Here is a 22,361-nt window from a genome sequence, read left to right as displayed (position 1 = left end):
AAATCAAATGTATAAGAAAGTAAATGCTTACTACTACTTTGCGTTCTAGGAAGTGGTATAATTACAACTAAATTCAGATATTTTTCTGCAGAATTGGAAAAGATTCTTGAAAGGCTGAAGAGTGAATCTACCTATCCAACTAGACGTGCTAGAACCAAATTTGAATTATTGGTTTTTCCTGATGAAGGCACAGAGGAGTATGCTTTTTATGAGAAAGTCATTTCAGCAGTTCAGAATTGGTTTACTCTCTTTGGTTGGTCTAAAGGGCCAAATCCCATTTCCATTCCACATTCTTTAAGACGGTACTAGCTCATTATTTTCTCACACTTCCTACCTTTTAAACAGTGAATGTCTTTTTCGTTTGATTAAAAGAACTGTTTTACTAAAATACCTGCAGTGGAATTTTACTGAGATCTTGGTAGGAGGTTGAAGACTGGGAGAGGAAAAGCCACAAATATACACCTCTAGTTTAAGCAAAATAATGAAGACCTTTGTAATGAGGCATGAAAGGGGACACAGCTTTATGTGTGCCTTGATTTGGTTACAGGCTAACTTTCTGATCACCATATCTCTTTAAAATAATAAAAAATGAGTGTATATAATATGTTTGCTCTCCTCTAGTTACCGGTATAGCAGGTGGTATTGAACTAAGTGTTACTCAGAGTAGATCCACTGACATTAATGCAGCTAATTTAATTGTGTTCATTAATTTCAATGGGTCTACTCTGATTAAAACTTAGTTCAATACCACCCATTGACTGAAATGCTCTCCTTGAGTCACTTTATTCCCAGGGTCCTAAAAACACTACCCAAAGCTTGATAGCTTTATACCTTGGTGTTTTTGTTTTTTTACTTATTTGCCTTTGTCTTCCATTAGCTAGAAAGGCTTACAGTTGTATATTAATTTTCTTCACTTGTGGAGGTTCACTACAGCCCAACAGATGCATTTTCTAAACAAAAAGTAACTTGGTTAAATAATCGTAAATGTTAAATTTGGGACATTTTGTACGTATACATGTGCACAGGTTATGTCTAGCTCCATTGGGTATTCTGTCACTACTTATATTCTGAGGAGGAACAGAAAATATTCATGCACCATATATACTATATTTGTTTTATCTATATGAACATTAATTTGTATACTTCCTTAATTTTTAAAAGATTGGCTGGCAGTTCTCTTTTTAAGATCTTGGGAAGTTTATAGGGCCTGGTGGCTGAAAGAAAATGTGTGTCAAAAACTGAATGCCAGTGGTGTGGTATGATTTGGCACAGATTTCAACTGTGCCATTCCATCTCTGCTCTACCTTCCTGCCTGAACATGGACTGCTAGTAGGGATGTTCAAGTTGTTCTTTTGAATATATATATATATATTTACATATAAATTTAAGAGGGATACATAATAATAATGCTGATCAAATAAATCTAGAATAAAAATAGCAATGGAAGGCAATAGAATTCTTGTAAAGCAGGGCTTCCTTGTTGAAAGATTTATTACTAGTTACCTGTCAAAAGAGTTTTAATGATCTAACAGCACATAGATAAACTAATTGATTTTGATATGGTTTTTATTCCTTAATTTATCAGATAAGACAGAAATACAATCCAACAGTCCAACAGAGATGCATTTTATATAGTGTTTGTGTATAGATTAGGGCCCAGAGCTCTATATGTACACTGGTGTCTTTAGATGAGCACCAGAATCACTACAGTGAAGTACATATTTCATAATTAAATCTCTAACCAGAGAGTTATCACATTAATGTGTTTTAATATTAGCTTGCTTTTAATAATGAAATAGAGTTGTTTTTATTTCTTTGCTCAGTGATGTCTGTAAAATTCAAATGGCTCCATCTGATGAAAAGCTTAGACAAAACCTTGGTAAAGATATAAAGACAATTTATGATCTGCTGCTCCATTTGAGTGGGCAGTTGCTGCCTGGAATTAGTTCAAGCCAGTCGTTGCCATGCGACCCCATACAGCGAGTGGTGCAACTTCACTGGCAGCATTCTACAATGATCACTTTTCTCAGGTGAGTGCTTTAAAGATATTTTGCCATTATGTTTTGTCTAGCTGAAAAGTATTCCTAAGCCATGCTTGACCAGCGTATGGAGGGAGTAGTGTGCTGGATGGGGGCCAGTTAACTGAAGCTGAATCCTAGCAAGATTGAGGTTCTGCGGATTTGTGGTTCCTGAATCTGGGAATTAGGTAGGCAGCCTGTTTTGGATGGGGCAGGTTCACAGCTGCTGGAAGTCCTGGTGGCTTGAGTAGCACCAAGTGCCTATTTCCAGCTACAGCTGTTCCTTTTTAGATTATTACAAGGTGCTCTCTGTGAGGCTGCCTTTGAAATATGTTCAGAAGTTGCAGCTAGTGCAAAATGTAGCTGCCAGAGTTCTGCTAGGTCTGGTCCTCAGGGACAATTGAACAGCAGCCCTCAAAGATCTGTGCTGGCTGGCAGTTAACTAGCGAGCACAATTCAAGGTTTTGATGTATAAGCCCTAAGCAGCTAGGAACCTGGTTATCTGAGGACTGAGTATCTCCTTAAATGGATTGAGACACTATTATATGAGTGAGCACTTCTCCCCATTCCACTCTTCCCCTATGTGACCTAAGATCTACTGGGGAGGGCCTCCTTGTACTTCCAGCTGCAAGAGGTCTGTGTTGTTGTTGTTTAGTCATTTAGTCGTGTCTGACTCTTCATGACCCCATGGACCAGAGCACGCCAGGCACTCCTGTCTTCCACTGCCTCCCACAGTTTGATCAGACTCATGTTTGTAGCTTCAAGAACACTGTCCAACCATCTCGTCCTCTGTTGTCCCCTTCTTCTTGTGCCCTCAAGAGGTCTAGGACCCATCAAAAGACCATCTCAGTTATAGTACTCTAGTTGTGAAATGCACTCCTCCTGGCTGGCTGCAATGTTGTTATAAAATAAGGCTAAACTGCTTAACGCTTTCTTCATGCCAGTCTTTCCACAAGGGAGACCTCATTCGACCTGGCAAAAGCAGGTCAAATGGTGAAAGGCACAGATGCAGCTCAACATACATAGTTAAAAATAATAAAAAAAAATAAATAAAAAAATTCAGGTCTTCACAGTCTGTGAATTGCATCATATGTTCAAGAGCTCTTCAGGTCCAACGAAGCCAAATGTGGAAGTTTCTGCAGTGAAGGCAGTGTGCTAAGATTTATATGAATGTCTAGCATCAAAAATAGGCCACTGTGGCCACATTAAAGTTCTTTTGATATAGAAATTGCCCAATATAGTTAATAAAATTGACTTATTACCCCATGTTTCACTCAAATACAAATTTCAGTAACTATGAATTAGATTGCAAAATGACCTTGGCTGGAAATGCTGATAAGGATGTTTAATTCTGACTGTGACTGCTGACTGGGTAAGACAAAGGAATAGGACACTTAAGCAATTCCTTTAAAAGGAGAAAAATGTGTCTGCCTTATTAAACAAAGAAATCTACACATACAGACTGAGAATACTTTTTCATTATAAACATCTAGTGAAATATACTGAAATTAATACTGCAATTTTCTATATTTGTCATAAGGTTATTGTAGTGAGTAAGGGACGTGGGTGGCGCTGTGGGTTAAACCACAGAGCCTAGGACTTGCTGATCAGAAGGTCGGTGGTTTGAATCCCCGCGACGGGGTGAGCTCCCGTTGCTCGGTCCCAGCTCTTGCCCACCTAGCAGTTCAAAAGCACGTCAAAGTGCAAGTAAATAAATAGGAACTGCTCCAGTGGGAAGGTAAACGGCGTTTCCGTGTGCTGCTCTGGTTTGCCAGAAGCGGCTTAGTCATGCTGGCCACATGACCCAGAAGCTGTACGCCGGCTCCCTCGGCCAATAAAGCGAGATGAGCGCCACAACCCCAGAGTCAGTCACGACTGGACCTAATGGTCAGGGGCCCCTTTACCTTTGCCTTTATTGCAGTGAGTAGCACACCTGATTTTTAGGACAGATTTCTTGCTGCCTCCTTTGTGCAGAATTTCATAGCTATATATTTCAAATGTATTGGCACAGAAAAGGGGGCATGAATACAGTGCATCAGTGAAGAGTGTGAGAAAGGAACTTCAATTTCCAAGACTTTATTATTTATCCTTTATTCTTGTTTCTATATTGATGTTAGAGGTCAAGGAGCATGCCTTCCTCACATTTTGCCTCAGTTTCTCCTTGACTTCGAAGATTATAAGAAATGGGCCTGTTTACAGCTTATGGTGAAGGTAATTTTATATAATGTAAATATATCAATGCACTTCAGTCTTGATCTTGGGCTTAATTTTAAGCATAAAGATTAAGAACTCCCCCCCCCCCCGACATACCCCATATAATGCTGTGTTTAATTCCAAATGTGCTATACTTGCTACTATTTTTTAAAGTTTGCTTGTGACTTACAGTGTACATTTATGCTCTCTACCTTATAATAACATTATGTAATGGAGGGAATGTTCAGCTTTGCACAAAGTTGCTCATCGGGGTGCAAGTTGGGATTTGCTTCTTACTAGATAGCAGCCTGTTAACAGACACAATTTTGCATATTTATTTAGAAGTGAAGCCCATGTAGATGTGAATTCAATTGCAGCACTATGCATATCCTCATGTATAATAACACAGCATTTTCTGAATTTCTACTTGTTATACATGGTGATTATATTAGAAAGCAATAGCTAATGTTTAGTGTTTGCTGTTGTCCAATTTAGAATGAAGTCAAAGTATAAATCACAAGTTTCTCATATTTCTCCGAAGGTTGAGTCGTTTGATCCTAATGACAGTTATGTTTATGTTTTGGATGATTGTCTATTTGAAGCCATGAGCAAGCGAGCTTGGACAGATGTGTTGCTTCAAATATACAAGGTGAGATCAGCAAGCTTGTGCATATGTGCATAGGCAGGGTTCAGACATAATGCAAAACTGTGGTTTGTGCTAACCCTAAGTTAAGAATCCAGGCAGTAGTTTGAACTTTCAGGTGTACAGCAAGCAAACCATGGTTTAGAACAGCTTTCTGCTTCTGTTTCTCATCTGTTCAGCTATGGTGTGTTATGATAGGTATGGGCAGGTGAGTCTATTTTTCAGTAATCTCATTGTTGATATTTCTAAACCTATTTTATCCTAAAATATGTGATGTTTGCACTTTTGGCATTTTGGTACATTTGAGCTCAGAACTACATCACGAAATTTGGAGAAGTGTGAAATTCAAAAGATAATTATGTTCTGAACTGCACATTAGACTAAAGGTACATATGCTTCATGAGGCAAGAGTCCCTTCTGAAGCATAGAGCAGAAGTAAAAGGGAGAAGATAGTTGCCTTTGTGTTAGAGCAGGATCTTACCACTAGGCAGTATACTTAGTAAAGAGTTTGTGTAAGATATCTCACTTAGAGCAGTAGGGCTTATTCTGAGTAAATCTGTGTTTGTTGGTTATATAGAAGAAAGTTTTAAATAGTTTGTCCATTTTAGATTTTGGTTCTTCACCGTGTCTCCATTGTTGAAGATGATACCGAGAGTGGTTCAGAAAACCCCGAACATGTTCCACGTATAAGTGCTGATCCTTTGTCTAGTAATATATACTCTTCATCTGAAAGAATTCTTCTTATTTGGATGAACAGAAATTTTGAGAAGACACGAGCAATTGTGTGGAAAGACAGCAAAAAAGGTGGGGGAAAATCACACCAACTTGCTAACTAGTATTCTGCTGGTAGTCCTGGTTTTTTATGTGCAGGAAGTCTATTGTAAAGATTTTTCTAAGACAGATTTAAAAATAAGTTTAGAATTGGTCAAAACATTTTAAATGTATTCAGATATTGAAATATGAAGCTGTCCCTCTTGAAACATAGTCCCTCTTGAAAAAGTAATTTTTGAGGCCATTTTTTTCTAAATTGGACAGTTCAGTTATTTTCTTCTTGAACAAAACGACTTCTCAAAGTCTTTTCAAAGTCTCAGAACAAAGGCATCTTTTGAAAAGAGCATTTTAAAAGTCAATTGTGTGACTTACTCACCTCTCTGACAGTACTGTGCACCGCTCAAATTTTAGTTGTTGTTTTATTATACCAGTGAAAATGTAAAAGCGATGAATGTCAGTATAATTCTTCTTTTGACACCGACTGTGACTGCAGTGCTGAGTTTGATCTTTAAGTAGTTAGATTAAAGCAGTCTAAGTAAGAAAAGCATTAACATTTAAAATAATGTGCAAAATATTCTTCTCATATGAAATTAATACTTAAGAATATAACTTCAGTTTGGTGTATATGATGCGGAATTAGTACAAGGCTTGTGATATGAACCCTTTAAATACTTCCTTTAAGCTATTTTATTTAACCAAGCTTCAACATAATTTTATAATGTATCTTTTCTAAATTACTGCCGTATGCCTATGACATTCCCGCTCATTAATGACCTGATCTTATTCACTAATGATCTGATCCTGTTCCATGCTGTGCCATCAAAACTGGGTTAGGATTAGTGTAATGTGGTGCCATAACACATGTTGTGCCACTCTTGAGACCCAAAGCAACTAGTTCTCTAGACAGGTCCTCAGCCTGTGTTGAAAGGAAAAAGACATTTTAACTAGGACTGGAGGTTCATGAAGCTCACACAAGGCTGAAATATAATACATGCTTAAGAATGTTTATGCAGACCTGTTTCCCTGTATCCATATGGTGTGTCCAGCAGCTAGAGTGAATCAAACGCAGCGTTAGAACAGATCAAGCCACAGTCCGAATAGTGAACTATTCATCCATGCCCTATTCCAAGAGCTGAGACATAGAGAGAAAAGGTGCTATGTACAGGAAATGCAAGGACGTGTTGTTTGAGAGCAAAAGTGCCACCCCATCTGACACCCATGCTCAAGAACTACAAGACTATTTAAAGGATTCATGTCACAAGCCTTGTGGCAATTTTGCACCATATACACCATACACACCAAATTGATATTATATAAAGGTAAAGGGGCCCCTGATCATTAAGTCCAGTCGTGCCCGACTCTGGGGTTACGGCACTCATCTCACTTTACTGGCCGAGGTTGCCGGCGTACAGCTTCTGGGTCATGTGGCCAGCATGACTAAGCCGCTTCTGGCAAACCAGAGCAGCGCACGGAAATGCTGTTTACCTTCCCACCGGAGCGGTACCTATTTATCTACTTGCACTTTGACGTGCTTTCGAACTGCTAGGTTGGCAGGAGCAGGGACCGAGCAACGGGAGCTCACCCCGTTGCGGGGATTCGAACCGCTGACCTTCTGATTGGGAAGCCCTAGGCTCTGTGTTATTATTAAGTATTAATTTCATATCAGAAGAATATTTTGAACACGAACTACCTGTTCATATTTCCTGTGCTCAGGCAGGAGAAGCCAGCAAGCTGTAATAGAAGACTGGCAGCAGAAAGGATGGACAAGTGCTATAATAAACAGGGATACTGAGGGCCATATGATCCTTGCCGTTAAATGAATCTGTCTCCATGGTTAAGAGATTGACAGTGCCACTCAGGCTCATATGTTCCTTTTTTCTTCTCCTCCACTCCCTTCTCTTACAGTTCAGTTCTACCCTCACATTTATTTCAGTTCCAAATATTTGGGCTTACAGGTGTTTTGTTGCTGTATTCAGTGGATGTCAAGAGCAAGGGTGGAGGAAGGGGTTGTGGTGGGGTCGGTTTGACCTGGGTGTCATCACTGAGGGAGGTGACATTGAGCATGCTGTCTGCCCACGACTCCCAAGCCTACCCTGCTGGTGGCCTTCCCCCCTTCCCCCTTCATTTTGACAGCTCAGAGGAGGATTGGGAGTTGCGGGCGCATGGCACGCCATTGCTCCCCGCTACTTGGTTGCTTCCTGGGGGGGGGGAGCCTCTCCCGAGCTGTCAAAAGGAAGAGGGAATGGAGGAAGGCTGCTGGCAAAGTGGCGCGCTTCCCCCCTCCCCCGCCCAGGAAGCAGCCCCCCATTGGTGGTTTGCTCCGCCCCCTGGGATGCTCACCACGGCCACGCCCTCCTTGGACGCATTCCCTGTCCCCATTGCTCTGCCTTCAGACACACAGCATGTGCGCCGCTCCGGGTGCCGGAGCAGCTAGCTCTGCCTCTGGTCAAGACCAAGCCAGAATTTAAAAGATATCCATGCCCTGCACCCCAGTTAATAATGTCCTGCGTCACTGAAAACCCTGCACGAGCAGATTGCCTGCATGGATTCCTCTGGTTCTGCAGCCTGAACATGCAGAACGCTTGAGGGTTTCTATGGTTCAGCTGTCTGAGAACTGCTTTTGTTTGCTTGTTTTAAAGAACCCGTTAAAACCAGTCAGATAGCAATTCTACTTGAAAGTCTAGCGCTACATAATAGCGTTGCTCTTTAGTAAGTTGGAGCAAAGAGCGCCTTTAGTTCCATGCATTGAAATAAAATCTTTGAACTGGATTCTATTGAGATGTCAGGTAAAATGACAGGTTATAAGTTTGATCTTGCATGTTCTGTACCTTCTTTTCTTGATGTTGCCTTAAGTTATGTTCTCAGGCTCTTTGTTGCTACAAGGGCACTAAACAAAATTCTTTTTTTATATAGATTTCCTCCCACAGTGATAATCTCTTAAGCTCTGACACTCATCCAAGCCATCATAAACTTTAGAAGCCTTTAGAAACTTGTTTAAATAATTTTTTTTGACCCATGCTTCAACTGCAGTTTGGGACCAATAATGGAAGGTTTGTTTATGCCTTCCCAGACTTTTACTTCAAAAGTCAGAAGGAGATAATCTTAAATGCTAAGTGACATTTCTGCTATGAACCATGTACCACTTTGTGGTGTGAATTTAGTACTAAAATATTTTTATTAAATCTTTTTGGAAGAGTGGGTGCATCTGATCTCAGAACCTAAAATATGGTTAGGGTGTACAGGTGTTATATGCATATTAACATGAATATCTGCCTAAAATTTGCTGACAATCCCAGATGATTTCTATTTCTGAAAAATAAGAAGCTGTATTCAGATATTTACCATATTTACCTGAGACTGTCAGTATCCTTATGTAAATTTCAAAATTCATAAAATTTTGTGTATTCAGTGTAATGTCCAAAATCTCGGGTGTGTAGCAATGAATGTTGACAACGGTCCAAACAGGATAGTCAGCAGAATATTTATGATAGTTGGGAACTAGGCCAGCATCAGAGATTGGGACTCTTAGGTAGCTACAAAGATCCAGCACAACAGGGGACTGGAGTCTCTTCCTTGTCCTCAGTGCCATCAGTATGTGCTCAGTTGCCCACTTGTTCAGGTGAGCATCAAGAACAGAGACAAGAAACAGAAGTGGCTGCTTTCAGATCCTCATCCAGCATGAAGATTGGGCCCAGTTCCCTATTGCTTTCCTGAGGAAGGTGGTGAATGGGCAAGTAGGCTGCAGTTGCAGTTTCTCCTCTTCACTGCTATTGGCTTGTCCACCAGTAATTGTAATGTTGGTGAGAAGGCACTTTTGATTAGCAAGGCAACAAGCCATCCTTGCCCCTCTCTGATTTTGGTCAATGAAGCTTCTTTCTCATATGAATTCACTCAACACTGAACTGCATATGCCTGATTTAATTTTTTTAAAAAATATTTATACATAATTTGCAGTTGTCTGTCTAAACAACTCTAAAGTTGCAACATAGACCAAGTTACAACATAGACCAAAATACATAGTTTAAGAGTAAATCAACAAAATACATATAAAATACAACACACATTTATAAACCAGTTAGTACACTGTGGGAATCATACACACAATTTTATTTTTAAAGGGCTGGACTGCTTAGTACAATGCTGTGAATAAGAGGTGCTGACTTTTCAGGTCACCATGGCTACCAGGTGACTATTTAATGACAATTATTGCATAGAGTGACATAAACCCCATGTTCCTTTATTAATGTTGCAATGGCTTTGCTCAACCTTTTAGTGTAGCTGAAACCTTCTAATTACTTTTAAATATTAAAAAATTCCAAGGCTGGGTTTTGGAATTGGGTTACATTTTAATTCATTATGGTGTTTACCTATGACTCTAGTGCTAATGCAATTTTGGCTGGTAAATATTCTAAGTGCTGATGTATTAATTATTAAAGCTGAGTAACATAATTGTCAATTAAGACATATGGGAGTTCTAATTAATGCATTTGCTTTTCAACAGTGCACAAGAAAAGCAAATAATTGTTAGGACTGAGATAGCAAAAAATGAAGCAGAGGTAAAACTAGTCAGCTTAGCTGGGCATCAGTAAATGGAATCTGTTGTTTTATTTGCATAATAAAATATTTCATTTGTTAGAGAACTAACTCCAAATAAACTTTAAGAGTGCTTCTTGAGCTTGAGTGCTAATGTACAATCTGTGTCTAGTAATTTTGAGCTTTAGGTATGGTGTATATATAAGAGTGGGACGGGGGTGGTGCTGTGGTCTAAACCACTGAGCCTCTTGGGCTTGCCGATCAGAAGATTGGTGGTTCGAATCCCCACAATGGGGTGAGCTCCTGTTGCTCTGTCCCAGCTCCTTCTAACCTAGAAGTTCAAAAGCATGCCAGAAAGTGCAAGTAGATAAATAGGTACCACTCCAGCAAGATGGTAAACAGAGTTTCCGTGCGCTGCTCTGGTTTTGGTGTTCTGTTGCGCCAGAAGCGACTTAGCCATGCTGGCCACATGACCCGGAAAAACTGTCTGTGGACAAACGCCGGCTCCCTCGGCCTGTAAAGCGAGATGAGCGCCGCAACCCCAGAATTGTCTGCGACTAGACTTAACTGTCAGGGGTCCTTTACCTTTACCTTTTTACATATAAGAGTAAGGAATTTTTGTTGATCTCCATTCCAGCTATTATCTTAGGAGATTTGTCCTAAAAAAGAGCCATTTTAGGGTAACATACATGCATCCTTTGCCAATAGATAATTCCAATGAATGCTTATCTATAAATACTTCCATGTGCTGAATAGCTTGTCTATAGACCAGTGTATAGATCTATTTGCAGGATCTGATGTGGTAGGGCTTCATGTGATCTTCATCCTAAAGGATGATGAAGATGTCTGAGAACTGAAAGCTTACCAACATAATTTGGTGAGGGGACATTGCAGGAGGGAATTAAACTACAATTTATCTAGGCAGATTGGGTAGGCATACTTGAAATATTGTACTATGTTTATAATATGATTTTCCACAAGGAAAAAAATGGAGGAATTATGTCAGAATAGGCCTGCAGATTCTTCAGGGGAAAACACTAAATTCTCATTTCAAACAGGTGATATACCACCTACAAGATGGATAGTAAACTTTGATAAAGATCTGCTTGATGGCCTTGTCCTTGCTGCACAAGTAGCCAAATATTGCCCTTATTTGGTAAGAAAGTTTTTCACTATTTTGATGGAAATATTATTTGTTAGTTTTTAAATACTTGTATTGCATAAGAGAAATCAGTGTTCAATGTATTGATAGACAATTGATAGAAGATAGAAAATAAAAAATGCCACAATCAACTTGAGCTTGAACAGCAGGGAAATAATAAGTTATCCATCTCTCATTTTGCTATTGTGCCAGCTACCTATTTTATCTTCTCTCTAATCTTTCCTTTTCTTCCTTCACTGTGCTCAGACTCATAACTTAATAGCTTCTGTTATCTGAGTCTTTCATTCTAGTCTCTGCCTTGCAACATGCTTCTCCCTAGGCTCTCACTTCTCCCTTCATTTAAGGCTGTATTTCTGCTTCATGCCCATCATCAAGACCCACTTTCCTGAACTACCCTAAATGCATTCCTTGTGTTCCCTCATTGCCATTTTGTGCTCTTACTCTGTTCCATTGTCTGTTCCTAACCTCTTCCACTTCCAATCCAAATTGTATTATTGTGACATATATCTCTCTGTTGGGTAAAGTGTCATTTGTTTTGTCTTCACTTGTGGCTGCAGCTAAACAAATGCACAGTGGAACCAGTGCGTGATCTCCAGATTCTTGTCCCACAATGCTGGTTCTAAATTTAGCACGCTACATTTTAGGGAAAGTGTGAATGGAAGCCATTAAGTAGAAAACACAGGTTTAGTTGAAGTTGGTAATTAATTAATTGCCTTTCACATATGTCTCAAGGTCATTTACAAGCAAACCATAAAAACATCTTTAAATAGTTTAAAAAGCTGTAACCCCCACCCCAGAAGACAGATTTAAAAGCAACACAAAATGAACACCTAAGGCAGAGACCTTTTTTCCTGCTGGAAACGCTTGTCAATTAGGTGTCAAGCAGGAAGCTAGAGAACAAGTAAACTGACTAAGTGGTTTTCTACTGACAAAATCACTTTGTTTTGGAGGTTCCTGATGAAGAAAATGGGGTGTAGTGTAGCACCTGCTTTGTGTTGCTGGACATTGCCATTTCGGTCCCCAGAATCTCCAGCTGAAAGAATCCCAGGTGGCCATGCTAGGAATGACCTTTGAGACATTGGCGAGCGACTGTCAGTCAGAGCAGACAGTAGTGGTCTTGATGAGCCACTGTTCTGACATGCAGTTAGCCAGCTTTGGTGTGATTCTTGGAGTGGCAAGAATCACTTATTGATTCTTATTGGCAACAATAAGTGAAGAATAAGTTATTGGCAACAATAAGTGAAGAACTGAGGTGAGGAAGTGCAGCAACATAAAGCTGCACCTTTCTGCATAAGGTGTCATCAAGGTGTGCTAGTGCCACAATGTTCAAAGGAACAAAGAAAAAGAATAACTGTTATTTTGAATGGAAACATGTGAGCTCTTGAAGACGAGGCAGTAGAAAGCCCGATGTGTAAGGAAATCAGAAAGTATCAAATAGGAATGTTTATTCCAAATCCTGAACTAGGACCTAATTACTAAGATGATTTAGAAGGAGTTCAGTTGTTGTTTTTTAATCTTATCTGCAGATTTCAACACACTTTGTGAATATGTACACTAATCCACAAACTTCTGAACAATGTCTCCACAATTGCCTGATTCTTGTAAATGCTTTTCATGCAATAAGCCTTGACATACATGTACTGGTAAGTGGAACTAAGTTATGAATGGTCTGTGAACAGTTTTGTTCTTTATTCTTGTATATTGGGATAAGTTAACTTTTCATAATGCCTAAAAGGCATTGAGTAAAACTATTTGAATAGGGCAATCTTAAAAGGGCACTGTGGGTGCCTACTGGGCAGGGTGGAAGAGCTTTTTTTTCTTTTTGGCTGCCACAGCAGAGGGGCAAAAATGTTGAGCAAAAATGTGAGTAAGGGGGGGACACAACAGAGGTGTTTAAAATTATGTATGGTATGGAGAAAGTAGACAGAAGTTTTTCTTTTTCTTTCTCTGTCATAACAGTAGAACATGGGGACAGTGAAGCTGAATTTTGGAAGACCCAGGGCAGACAAATGGAAGTGCCTCTGGACACAGTTTGTAGTTAAACTACTGAACTCATTCATACAAGATGTAGTAACACCAACCAAAGTTTGTGCTTTAAAGTGGATTAGAAAAATTCATGGGGGATAAAAGCTCTCAGTGGCTGCTAGTCATGATGGTTGTGTTCTCACAGTGGCAACCAGATGCCCATAGGAAGCTAACAAACAGGGTCTGAGCATAACAGCAGTCTTTCTTGTCCTCTCTACCAACTGGTATTCAGAGGTATAGTGCTCTTATAGCAGAGCTAAGAAGTGAAGCAGAGGACATCTACTTGAGTGGGAAGGCCTGTGCAGAGCTGGTCTGAAGCCTGGGGCCGGGAGTCTTGTTAGAATAAAGTTACAAACTCAAACAAAAATGCAGGTGGTCCCTGGTAGGGGTCCCTAGCCAGCCTAGCCCCCCGAGGCCTGGGGCAAGGTTAGCTGGCTGCCCACCCCCCTCTGCATGGGCCTGTCACATCCCCTTACCTGAACATGTCAGGGATTCAACCTGAGAGGTCTGCATGCAAAACATGGGCTCTTACTATTGAGCGTCAACCTTTTACCTCACTTCAGCTGTTAAATTAGCAAAGCAAATCAGAAAGCTTGTCACTGAATTGTAGCTCAGACTTGAGGTGAATCAACACAGTTGAACAAAGGGGCTGGAAATGTTGCATTTTTCACTCAGAGTATAATATATATTTTGGTTTATGCATAGAAAAATAATGGTTACCTTCATACAGAATCTGAATATTAAACAAATGGGCTTTACTACAGACCAGTGCTTGCTGGATAAAGTCATTTACTTGCATTTTAAACCCAAATTACCATAAAATCCATTCGGTTAGAGTGTATTTCTGCCCTGCATATAAAAAATATATTAACAGTTGTGATATTCATCTGCATTACTCTAATTGAAGAAAGCTGCATTGTACTTTTAGTGCCATGAATGATGCCATATTTTATGAGATTATTAATGAACCAATTATGTGAACTGGTTAATCCTTTTTATTTTTTTTTTTACTGAGGTACTCTAAATGATGTGGGATGCAGTAATGGTAGGGTGGATACATTTAGTCATAAGTCAGTATCTGTGAATAACTGCATCCGCTGAATTTCAGAATGCTTGTTTTGTAGTATGCCTTGCAGTTTCAATAATGTATTAAAATGTAAATGATAGATCTCTGTGACAATGGAAATATGTTTTTATGTTGAAACTTGGTGGAAATGTAATCTCTATTAGTTAAAGTAGTTCTACAATCCTCATTTTCAGCAGCCATGCAATTTATTACAACACAATGAAAGTAAAATTTATTCTCTGTTCCTCATTGAAATATACTTTGTATGTCTTGGTGTTTGAAAGTTTAAATTCTTGTGTCTAGGATTTACCCTTTGCTTTTGTTGTTCCTTTATGTATGAAAAATTGGTAGTCGAGATGATATTGATATTGAAACTCCTTCATTTATAAGCTTTGGTGGGGGGATCTTTATCCACAGCATGAACTTACTCTGCATCTTTTTTTTAATTAGGCTACAGACATTTGTGATCCAAATCCAATCACAATGCTTATGCTTTGTGTCTATTTATATGAGTGGCTTCCCCAGTATTTACCTAAGAAATCTGTCGAGTTTGCTGGTCCGCTTCATGCTACTGTTGTTAGAAAGGTACTAACTGGTTTTTTTCTACTTTTAAGTGACTCCTTAAGGAAATTACATTGTGAGTTCCTTGCGCTGGGAGGAAACAAAACTTTAATCCCTGGCTTAGTATTATGTTTGAACTAGGGGTTGTGGTTTGTTTCGCTCCCCAAAATTCAGGTTCTGTATACATGGTTTGCTCTTGGTTTACTGATCAATCTCTGGGATTGTTGTTTCTTCATCTGTGCATGAGCAGAGAGGAGCAAAACAGATGCGAAGGGCATGATCGTGGCAAACCATTAGCTATGGTTTACCATGATATGTGAACAAGACCTTAATAGATGCACTATGTAAATGCTACTGATTATGTGTTGCATATATTTCCACAATATTTCAGTGCTGGGAAAAGGCAATCTTTTCCCCATGTAGCAGGACAATTGCTACTTGGAGTGGCTTCCTGGAATACGGCAGCTCAGACATCACAGCTATCCGTTAGTGTTATCACTTGGAATAAGGAGCACTGTACTTCCCAGTGTATGTGCTACATTGTACTGACAACAGAATATTGTGCAAAATAAACAGAGATCTTGCATGGTTTTTGCTTGAACCTTCCTGGGCTCTTAAGATCAGTTTCAGAGGTCCTGCTCTGGGCTGACACGAGAAGTCAATCAAGACGGTGTTACCAGGAGCAAGCCTAGTGGCCTTTAAACAGAATCTAAACACTTTTTCTTCACACTCTCAAGCTTTTTACTGATTTTATTGCTACATGAATAACACATGGGACCTAGCATTATTTTATTACACTATTGATTCACAATACCACTATTTGTGGTGTTGTGTTTAAGAACATTCTAGAATAAACTGTCTGGTGAGAGCTTTCAGAAAAGGTAGGATAGAAATAAAATAAAATGTTATTTGTGTATTTTTTTCAACAGATACAGTTAAAAAACCCAAGTATCAAGCCTTTGGTTTACACTGCTACAATTTTAGGAAGAGAATGTGCTGATTTTTCATTACCTAAAGGAAATATGGTCACCATTTCCCCAAAGTAAGTAGCCTTCCATTTTGTTTTACTGAATGAGATAGCCTCTATTCCTTCTTTATCTTTTGTAGGATATTTTGCAGAGCAGCAGGTGTCTGACTGAGACACAATGTTCCCAGTCTTCAAATCACAGTGTATATTAGAAGGATACTATGGGCTTGTATACTCCCTTTTCACTTTCTGGCTTTCCCTCTCAAGTATGAGAGGAGGGAGTGTGTGAGCCCATGATGTATTATGTCTGAGTCGGATCGGGGTAAAGCAGCAAATACTATGTAAAAGCTTTTCCTCGATGCTTGATCTCTAAATGAATTCAAATAAGGAGCTCTTCCTCTGCTAATTGCAATTTTACGTTTCTTGCAAATCATTCAGTAGGTTGAGCAACACAGATCATCCCCTGCTGCACTTCGTATTAATCAGAATTGCTTCAAAACAAAGTGATGGTACAAAATTAACTTGCAACGGAGAAAAATGTCTGAAATGTTAAGATTTCTATAATCCAGCTTCTGTTGCTCTTTATTAACTTATAGCTATCTTTATTTTATTTTTAAGTTAAGTTAGGTGCATATGTGTGAGACAGTTTTAGGGCTCTGGTGATGGGGAAATTAAAGCTGGAGAGGAGGAGTAATTGGAGAGGGTTCAGATGGAAGTGGATGCAGCTAAAGGGGGCATTTGCAGTGTTGTGGAGGAGCAAGAGGGGGCATGGGGAGAAATTAAGGGGAATATGTTAGTGTCCCTCCCTTCTTAAACTTCTTATATTCCTTAGTACATCCCATAATAGAAACAAAGGATGAGTAGCCCTCAAATGTTCTGTAGTACCTTCACACAATGTATTTGACACCTGGTATCATGGGTTGTCTTCAACATGAAGTTGAAGACTTCATGTTGAGCTACATGAAGTCTACAACTCCTCCTCATTAATTTAATCAATCCGAGGTAATCTTCCAAGTCGGGAGAAATAAGAATATAAGATGTTGTGTAAGTAAGCTTACAGATAAGCAAGCTGTATTTTATTTTCCTTTCCCCGTCTGCTTTGTAAAATTCTATAAAAATAATAAAAAACTTTATTTTCTAACTGTATGGAATTTTGCCAACTCTAGTGCATCCTGCTTTTTGACATTTTAACACAGTAGGTTATTTTTAGTCAATAAAAATAATTTTATGTAAGCTACTTGCTTAAATCTCTCGTTTTTAAATGTTGGCAAAATTGAGAGTTTAAGGAGTCGTCGACATAACCTCCTAAACAGCACTTTGCCAATACATTTAGCTGTTTTCTCCAGAGTTAATACAGCATGAAGTTAGAAGAATAACGTACTTGAAAAGATGTTTGTTTTCTAAAATCAGCTGTTTATGATTATCAGCTAAGGTCTGGATGAACTGTATAAAATATTTAAAACAAGTACTTTAAAAGGATGAAGAAAATAATAGAAACTGAGCTTTGTAGATAGACTGATTGTATCCTACACTTGTCTCCTACAGCTCAGCTCGCATAGGTGCCATGGCAACTAGGGACACATCCCTTGGATCCCCACATAGTCCCACCACATTTTATATATTGTGGGTGGCTGAGCACACTGCAAAGCGATGTGACAGTGGGACTCCCATTGCTTTGTGTCTTAATTTTCCCAACATGTCTCTGGGACCCGTTTAATACGAGATCCAGAAAAAGAACTCTAGAACATCTGGTGAAAATAAATTAAATACTAATTTGAACAGAATGCAATGAATTTGGTATATATTTTATTCATAAATTTATAAATAATTTAAAAATTACTTTGGGTTTAATTTTAATGGCGTACACAAATTTTTCTGTGCCAGTTTTAGTCAGTGGTGTTCTATTAATTTAATTTTTATTTTATTTTTTACTCTTCAGGATTCTTGTTCTAGGGCTTGTAAGGCTTATTTCCCCACATTCTCTTCTGTTGTCAAATATTTATTCAGTGCATACTTTTACTAGACTTGAAATATCCATTTTTACCATTTTGTGATTTATTCTGGGAAAGACTTTGCCATAATGCAATGCCATTGCAAAATATATTGCTGTATCTCCTGACTTAGGAGCCAAACAACCATAAATGTGGAGTTTACTAGTCGCTTCCTGCATCCTGCTGAAGCTGTGCTGTTACTGATTACAAAAGCTTTAACTGGAGTGGTTGGGGCTACTATGGCTTTCTCCTTGAAGACAAAGATCAGTCGTATTAAACTTGCTGTAGGTACCATGCACTTAATGATAAAATCTGTAGTCCGTTAGAATCAAGTTTTCATGTGTATTATAGAATAATAGGTCATATTTATTGTTTGTTCCAGATAGCAAACACCCTAAGATATTATATAGTGAGTCCATGTTTAAAGATCTCTCTATTATTGAAGATGCTGAAATATCTCTTGCACTATTAAAACAGGGCTGAGGAACCAGTGGGATGTTTCAGTGGAGCATCTCAATGCACCATGTGCCATCACCTTTTTGTCCAGCCTCCCATTTAACAGGCTTGAAAAAAGCCCAATTGCTGCGAGAGGTGTATTTTTTTAGGAGGAGGGATCACAGCTGGGAAGGGAAGAGCTGACACTCCCTGGGCACTGTGGTACCCAGCAAAAAATGGTGCCCCACACCACAAAATGTTAACATGCTTGTTTGAAGCCTAATTGCTGGAGGCTTGAGAGCAGCAAGTGAATGTGTGTGTGTCCCCCAATTTTAGTCCTGCCTGCTTTGGTCCTGCTCACTACTGCCTTGCAGCCCCCAGAATATTAACCATGAGGGAATGTGTCCCTCAGGCTGAAAGAAGTCTCCTCGCTGTTGCCAGTTCCCAGGGGTGTCTTATCCATAGAGGCTAGTGATGCAGGGTGCCAAGTTCTGGAGGGCACCAGGGAAGAGGCAGAGGCTGGACGCGGTGCCTCCCGGTATCAGCTCGCTGCCCTCTAGCCTGCCTCCGCCATGCTGTGCCGAAGCAGCCCCACGCCACGCCACACCCAGAGCCACTGTCTGCCATGGCCACTGTGGCACGAAGCGGTGAGCTGAGCCGGGAGCCGCCGCATCCAGCCTCTGCCTCTTCCCCGCTGGAGGAGCTGCCCTCCAGCCGCTGCCCTCCTCCTCCAGCCCCACAAAGCTGGGTGCATTGCCGGCAGCGCTGTCCTCCCTAAAAAAGATTGGCAACTCTGGAAACGGGGGCGGGGCAGAGGGATCTTTGCACCATGGCGCCAGATATGCTTAAGATGGCCCTGCCAGTTCTGCTCATGTGTGAACATGTATTTTACATGGGTATTCACAGGAAGTGTTGATTTGGGGAATTAGCAACGCTTTTCTTTTGATTCTTGCTGGAGACAGTTGTGCACAAAGCAAATTGCATTGGCTTTGAATACCTTTCTTACTTTGAGGGATTTCGGACTGACCAGTAAGGAGACCATATTAGCATGGTTGCTCTGGAGAGTTAGCAATAACTAAACTGTTGTTGCAGTTGTAATAATATTTATTTATAAAAGAAATATGGTTGAAATGTAAGAAATGCAAGTATAAAATGCTTTAGAAGCAACAAACTGGCACTGAAATGCCTCCAGAGAAACATACAGAAGAGAAAGGGCTAAGAATCCATTGCACAGGATAACCCAGCCACAAATTGCCTGGAGCACACATTTAGTTACTGTTGAGAAGAAGGGAGAGACCAGAGGGTAGAAAGTTGCTATATATGGAGTTTGGAGTTAAGAGACATTGAGACTTAGCTTTGCTATGGGAAGAGTGAAAGAATCACGAAGGGTGAAAGGTTATATACAAAGTCATCCTTTCCCTCATCTTGTGAGAATCAGAGGCAGGCAAGGAAATGGAATTAAGGAAAATAGGAAGAGGTAAGAGAATTGAGACTCTAATGTTCACCTTTCTTGTGGTAGACAGAAATCGAAGATGGAAAATGCTCGGCTTCTTTGCTGTAACCTAGAGGTGTGCTTCCAGGAATTGGCAGGCAGCGCCATCAGAGAGAAGGGGTTATTTAGTAAACGGTCTGTGCACAATAGCTGAAATAGTTGGTTATCGGAAACACAAGATAAAACTGCCTCTCCACAACCACTGGCTCATGTGTTCCTTGTAAATCCACCATTTTCTATGAAAAATAGAGTCATTCTTTGGAAGACAGCAGCAGATGCCCTCCTGCAGAGAGCTCCTAGCTAGTCCAGAGGGAATGAGGGAAGTTAGATGTAAGGCTAAAAGTAAAAAGAGAAGAGAAGGGTCAACTCCCACTGGGTGTGCCAACTCTAGGGAGCCGGCGTTTCTTTGCCCCCCTCAGTATTTGTTGGAAAGGGGCTGTTTCTATGAATATTTTATTGACAGAACTTTACACTTTTCGAAGTGTACATTGTGTGTGTGTGTGTGTGTGAGAGAGAGAGAGAGAGAGAGAGAGAGAGAAAACAAAAGGATCTGATTATTTTAAAATATAATTAACTCTGAATTGTGAGCTATAAGACTAATGCTTTTTTCATTTACTTACAGGGTGTTTTAAAATGCAAATCTCCATGTTATGAGCTAAACGAATTAAATCTGCAGGTTATTAGTCCTTTCAAAATGGATGGGCCATTCAGGTATCACATTAGATTGAAATGGTTTGGTTTCTAGGCAGTTCTGTATATTCTTTCCATAATTTTCTGTTCTTGATTTAAACATGAAAAACCAGTAAATGTCACCATTTACCAGGACACATATAAAATGCTCTGAATTATAAAGAAATAATTGGTTTTCAGGCATGTATTATTAAATTTATCTGTGTTAAATTTTGTAGTTGTTTTAAAGGATTTTGTATCTGAAATATGCAATAATCTGATGACACATTAGCTTTGACTTTTTCTGCCCAAAATGATACTTTGGCCATAGGCATTCAACTTTTCTGGCTACAGAGTTTTATGTCATTTTATTTGTCTTTAAAAGGTTGGCTAGAGGCTCTACTCACCCTGGAAAAGACATTTTCAGATTTAAGAGTTTTAAAACAGCGTTATAAATTACAAATTAATAAAAACAAACTAGTTAAAAACAATAGTTAAAATACAATAAAGCATTTAAAACCAGCATTAAAATGCTGATTGGTCAACATCATCTGCACCTAGCATTCCACAGCCTGTCTGAATACAGAGGTCTTAGCTTGCTAGTGGAAAGATAGTATGGAGGGAGCTACTCCAACTTCCCTTAGGAGGGAATTCCACAATATGGGAGCAGCCACAGAAAAGGCTGAAAGTTATCCAGAACTTTGGGATACCTGGAAGTTTTTGTTTCTATAAAGAAGACATTTCACCACTGCTTCTTTTAGATATGGTGGAACTCTGCCTTGATGTAAAGAAGCATTCCTCACTCCCATTACCCACTCCACCAGTCCCTCAACAGCTGCTTTTATAAGCTGGGAGGGGCATGGGTCAAGAACACCTTGGGTAGGCTTCATCTCTCCAAGGATTCTGTTGTCTAGGTAAAAAGTACATGAAAAAAAAGCTTAGGTTTGGTTATTAAAGTATTTTTGCTAGTACAGAGACTTTGGGATGGGTAGGTCAGAGTTCTTAAGATCTAAGTATTGCTGTATTCCTATTTTTGCAAGTTGTTTGTTTTATTACCTTTAAATATTGTAGGCTTTTTGCTAAACTGGAAATATTTTTAGTGTCATTTTAGTTGAATCAACCAGTTGCATCACTGAGCCTGAGAACTTAGACCAACTCAGCCATATCAAACAAGGTAAAACGAAAAGGTAAGATTTCAAACTTATTAACTCGCAGCTCAGTGAGAGATAATACAGTATAATTCTGTCATATCTTTTTATACTTCCCTAGTTGGTTATTGCACTATGGTAGTTATAGTAGCAGTTTAAATGAAGGAATTCTGTAAGAGTGTAATTATACAAAGGAAAGGTACAGGTGTACGTGCTATGCACTGTGTTTCTTACACCCCCATTCTGGTTTAATGAGTGAGAGGAAGGACCAAGCTCTTGTCTTTTGAAAGCAGCAGATGTTCCTTGTGTGTATTGGTCATTGTAGAAATAATGAAGCTTGCTAGGTGAATCCTGCCCATCAGCAGAAGCCCTGTGCAAGGGGTTCCACTTGCACAGTGTTGTTTCCCCCCCTCTCTTCCCCCTCCCCCCACCCGGTTAATTGGCCTGGGGGATCAGGAGACCCCACAGAACAGCATGTAGGCAAAGAAGAAGGGGATCGTTGTGTCTAGCAGGTTGATTTGCTTGCACAGGCGGAACTTTTCTGCTAGCACAACGTGAACTCTATCCAGATGCTTAGAAAGTCGAGGTAACTATAACTCAACAGATCCTGTGTGAGCTACCTTGCTGAGGACAAAAGCATGACCTGATCATAGGCCCTTACCTGAGCCCTGCCCTCAGTGGCGTAGC

The 22,361-nt window shown here is 39.7% G+C and overlaps 1 protein-coding gene across 1 annotated transcript in view; it reads left to right on the top strand.

Annotated features, from left to right (window-relative positions):
* Positions 1-22,361, top strand: part of CFAP47 (cilia and flagella associated protein 47) — a 200,419-nt gene that overhangs the window by 49,047 nt on the left and 129,011 nt on the right. The window contains exons 29-40 of the mRNA XM_081908931.1: positions 92-302; positions 1,824-2,030; positions 4,136-4,229; positions 4,753-4,860; positions 5,463-5,658; positions 11,217-11,314; positions 12,847-12,963; positions 14,862-14,996; positions 15,902-16,014; positions 18,064-18,214; positions 20,480-20,568; positions 21,627-21,713. Of these exons, the coding sequence (XP_081765057.1) occupies positions 92-302; positions 1,824-2,030; positions 4,136-4,229; positions 4,753-4,860; positions 5,463-5,658; positions 11,217-11,314; positions 12,847-12,963; positions 14,862-14,996; positions 15,902-16,014; positions 18,064-18,214; positions 20,480-20,568; positions 21,627-21,713 (1,606 nt within the window). The remainder of the gene's footprint in view (positions 1-91; positions 303-1,823; positions 2,031-4,135; positions 4,230-4,752; positions 4,861-5,462; positions 5,659-11,216; positions 11,315-12,846; positions 12,964-14,861; positions 14,997-15,901; positions 16,015-18,063; positions 18,215-20,479; positions 20,569-21,626; positions 21,714-22,361) is intronic.

The sequence above is a fragment of the Podarcis melisellensis genome (assembly GCF_964234715.1).
Source record: "Podarcis melisellensis genome assembly, chromosome: 4".
NCBI lineage: Eukaryota > Metazoa > Chordata > Lepidosauria > Squamata > Lacertidae > Podarcis > Podarcis melisellensis.
Note: the sequence above shows the minus strand (reverse complement) of the source record. Positions and strands in the feature narration are given on the sequence as shown.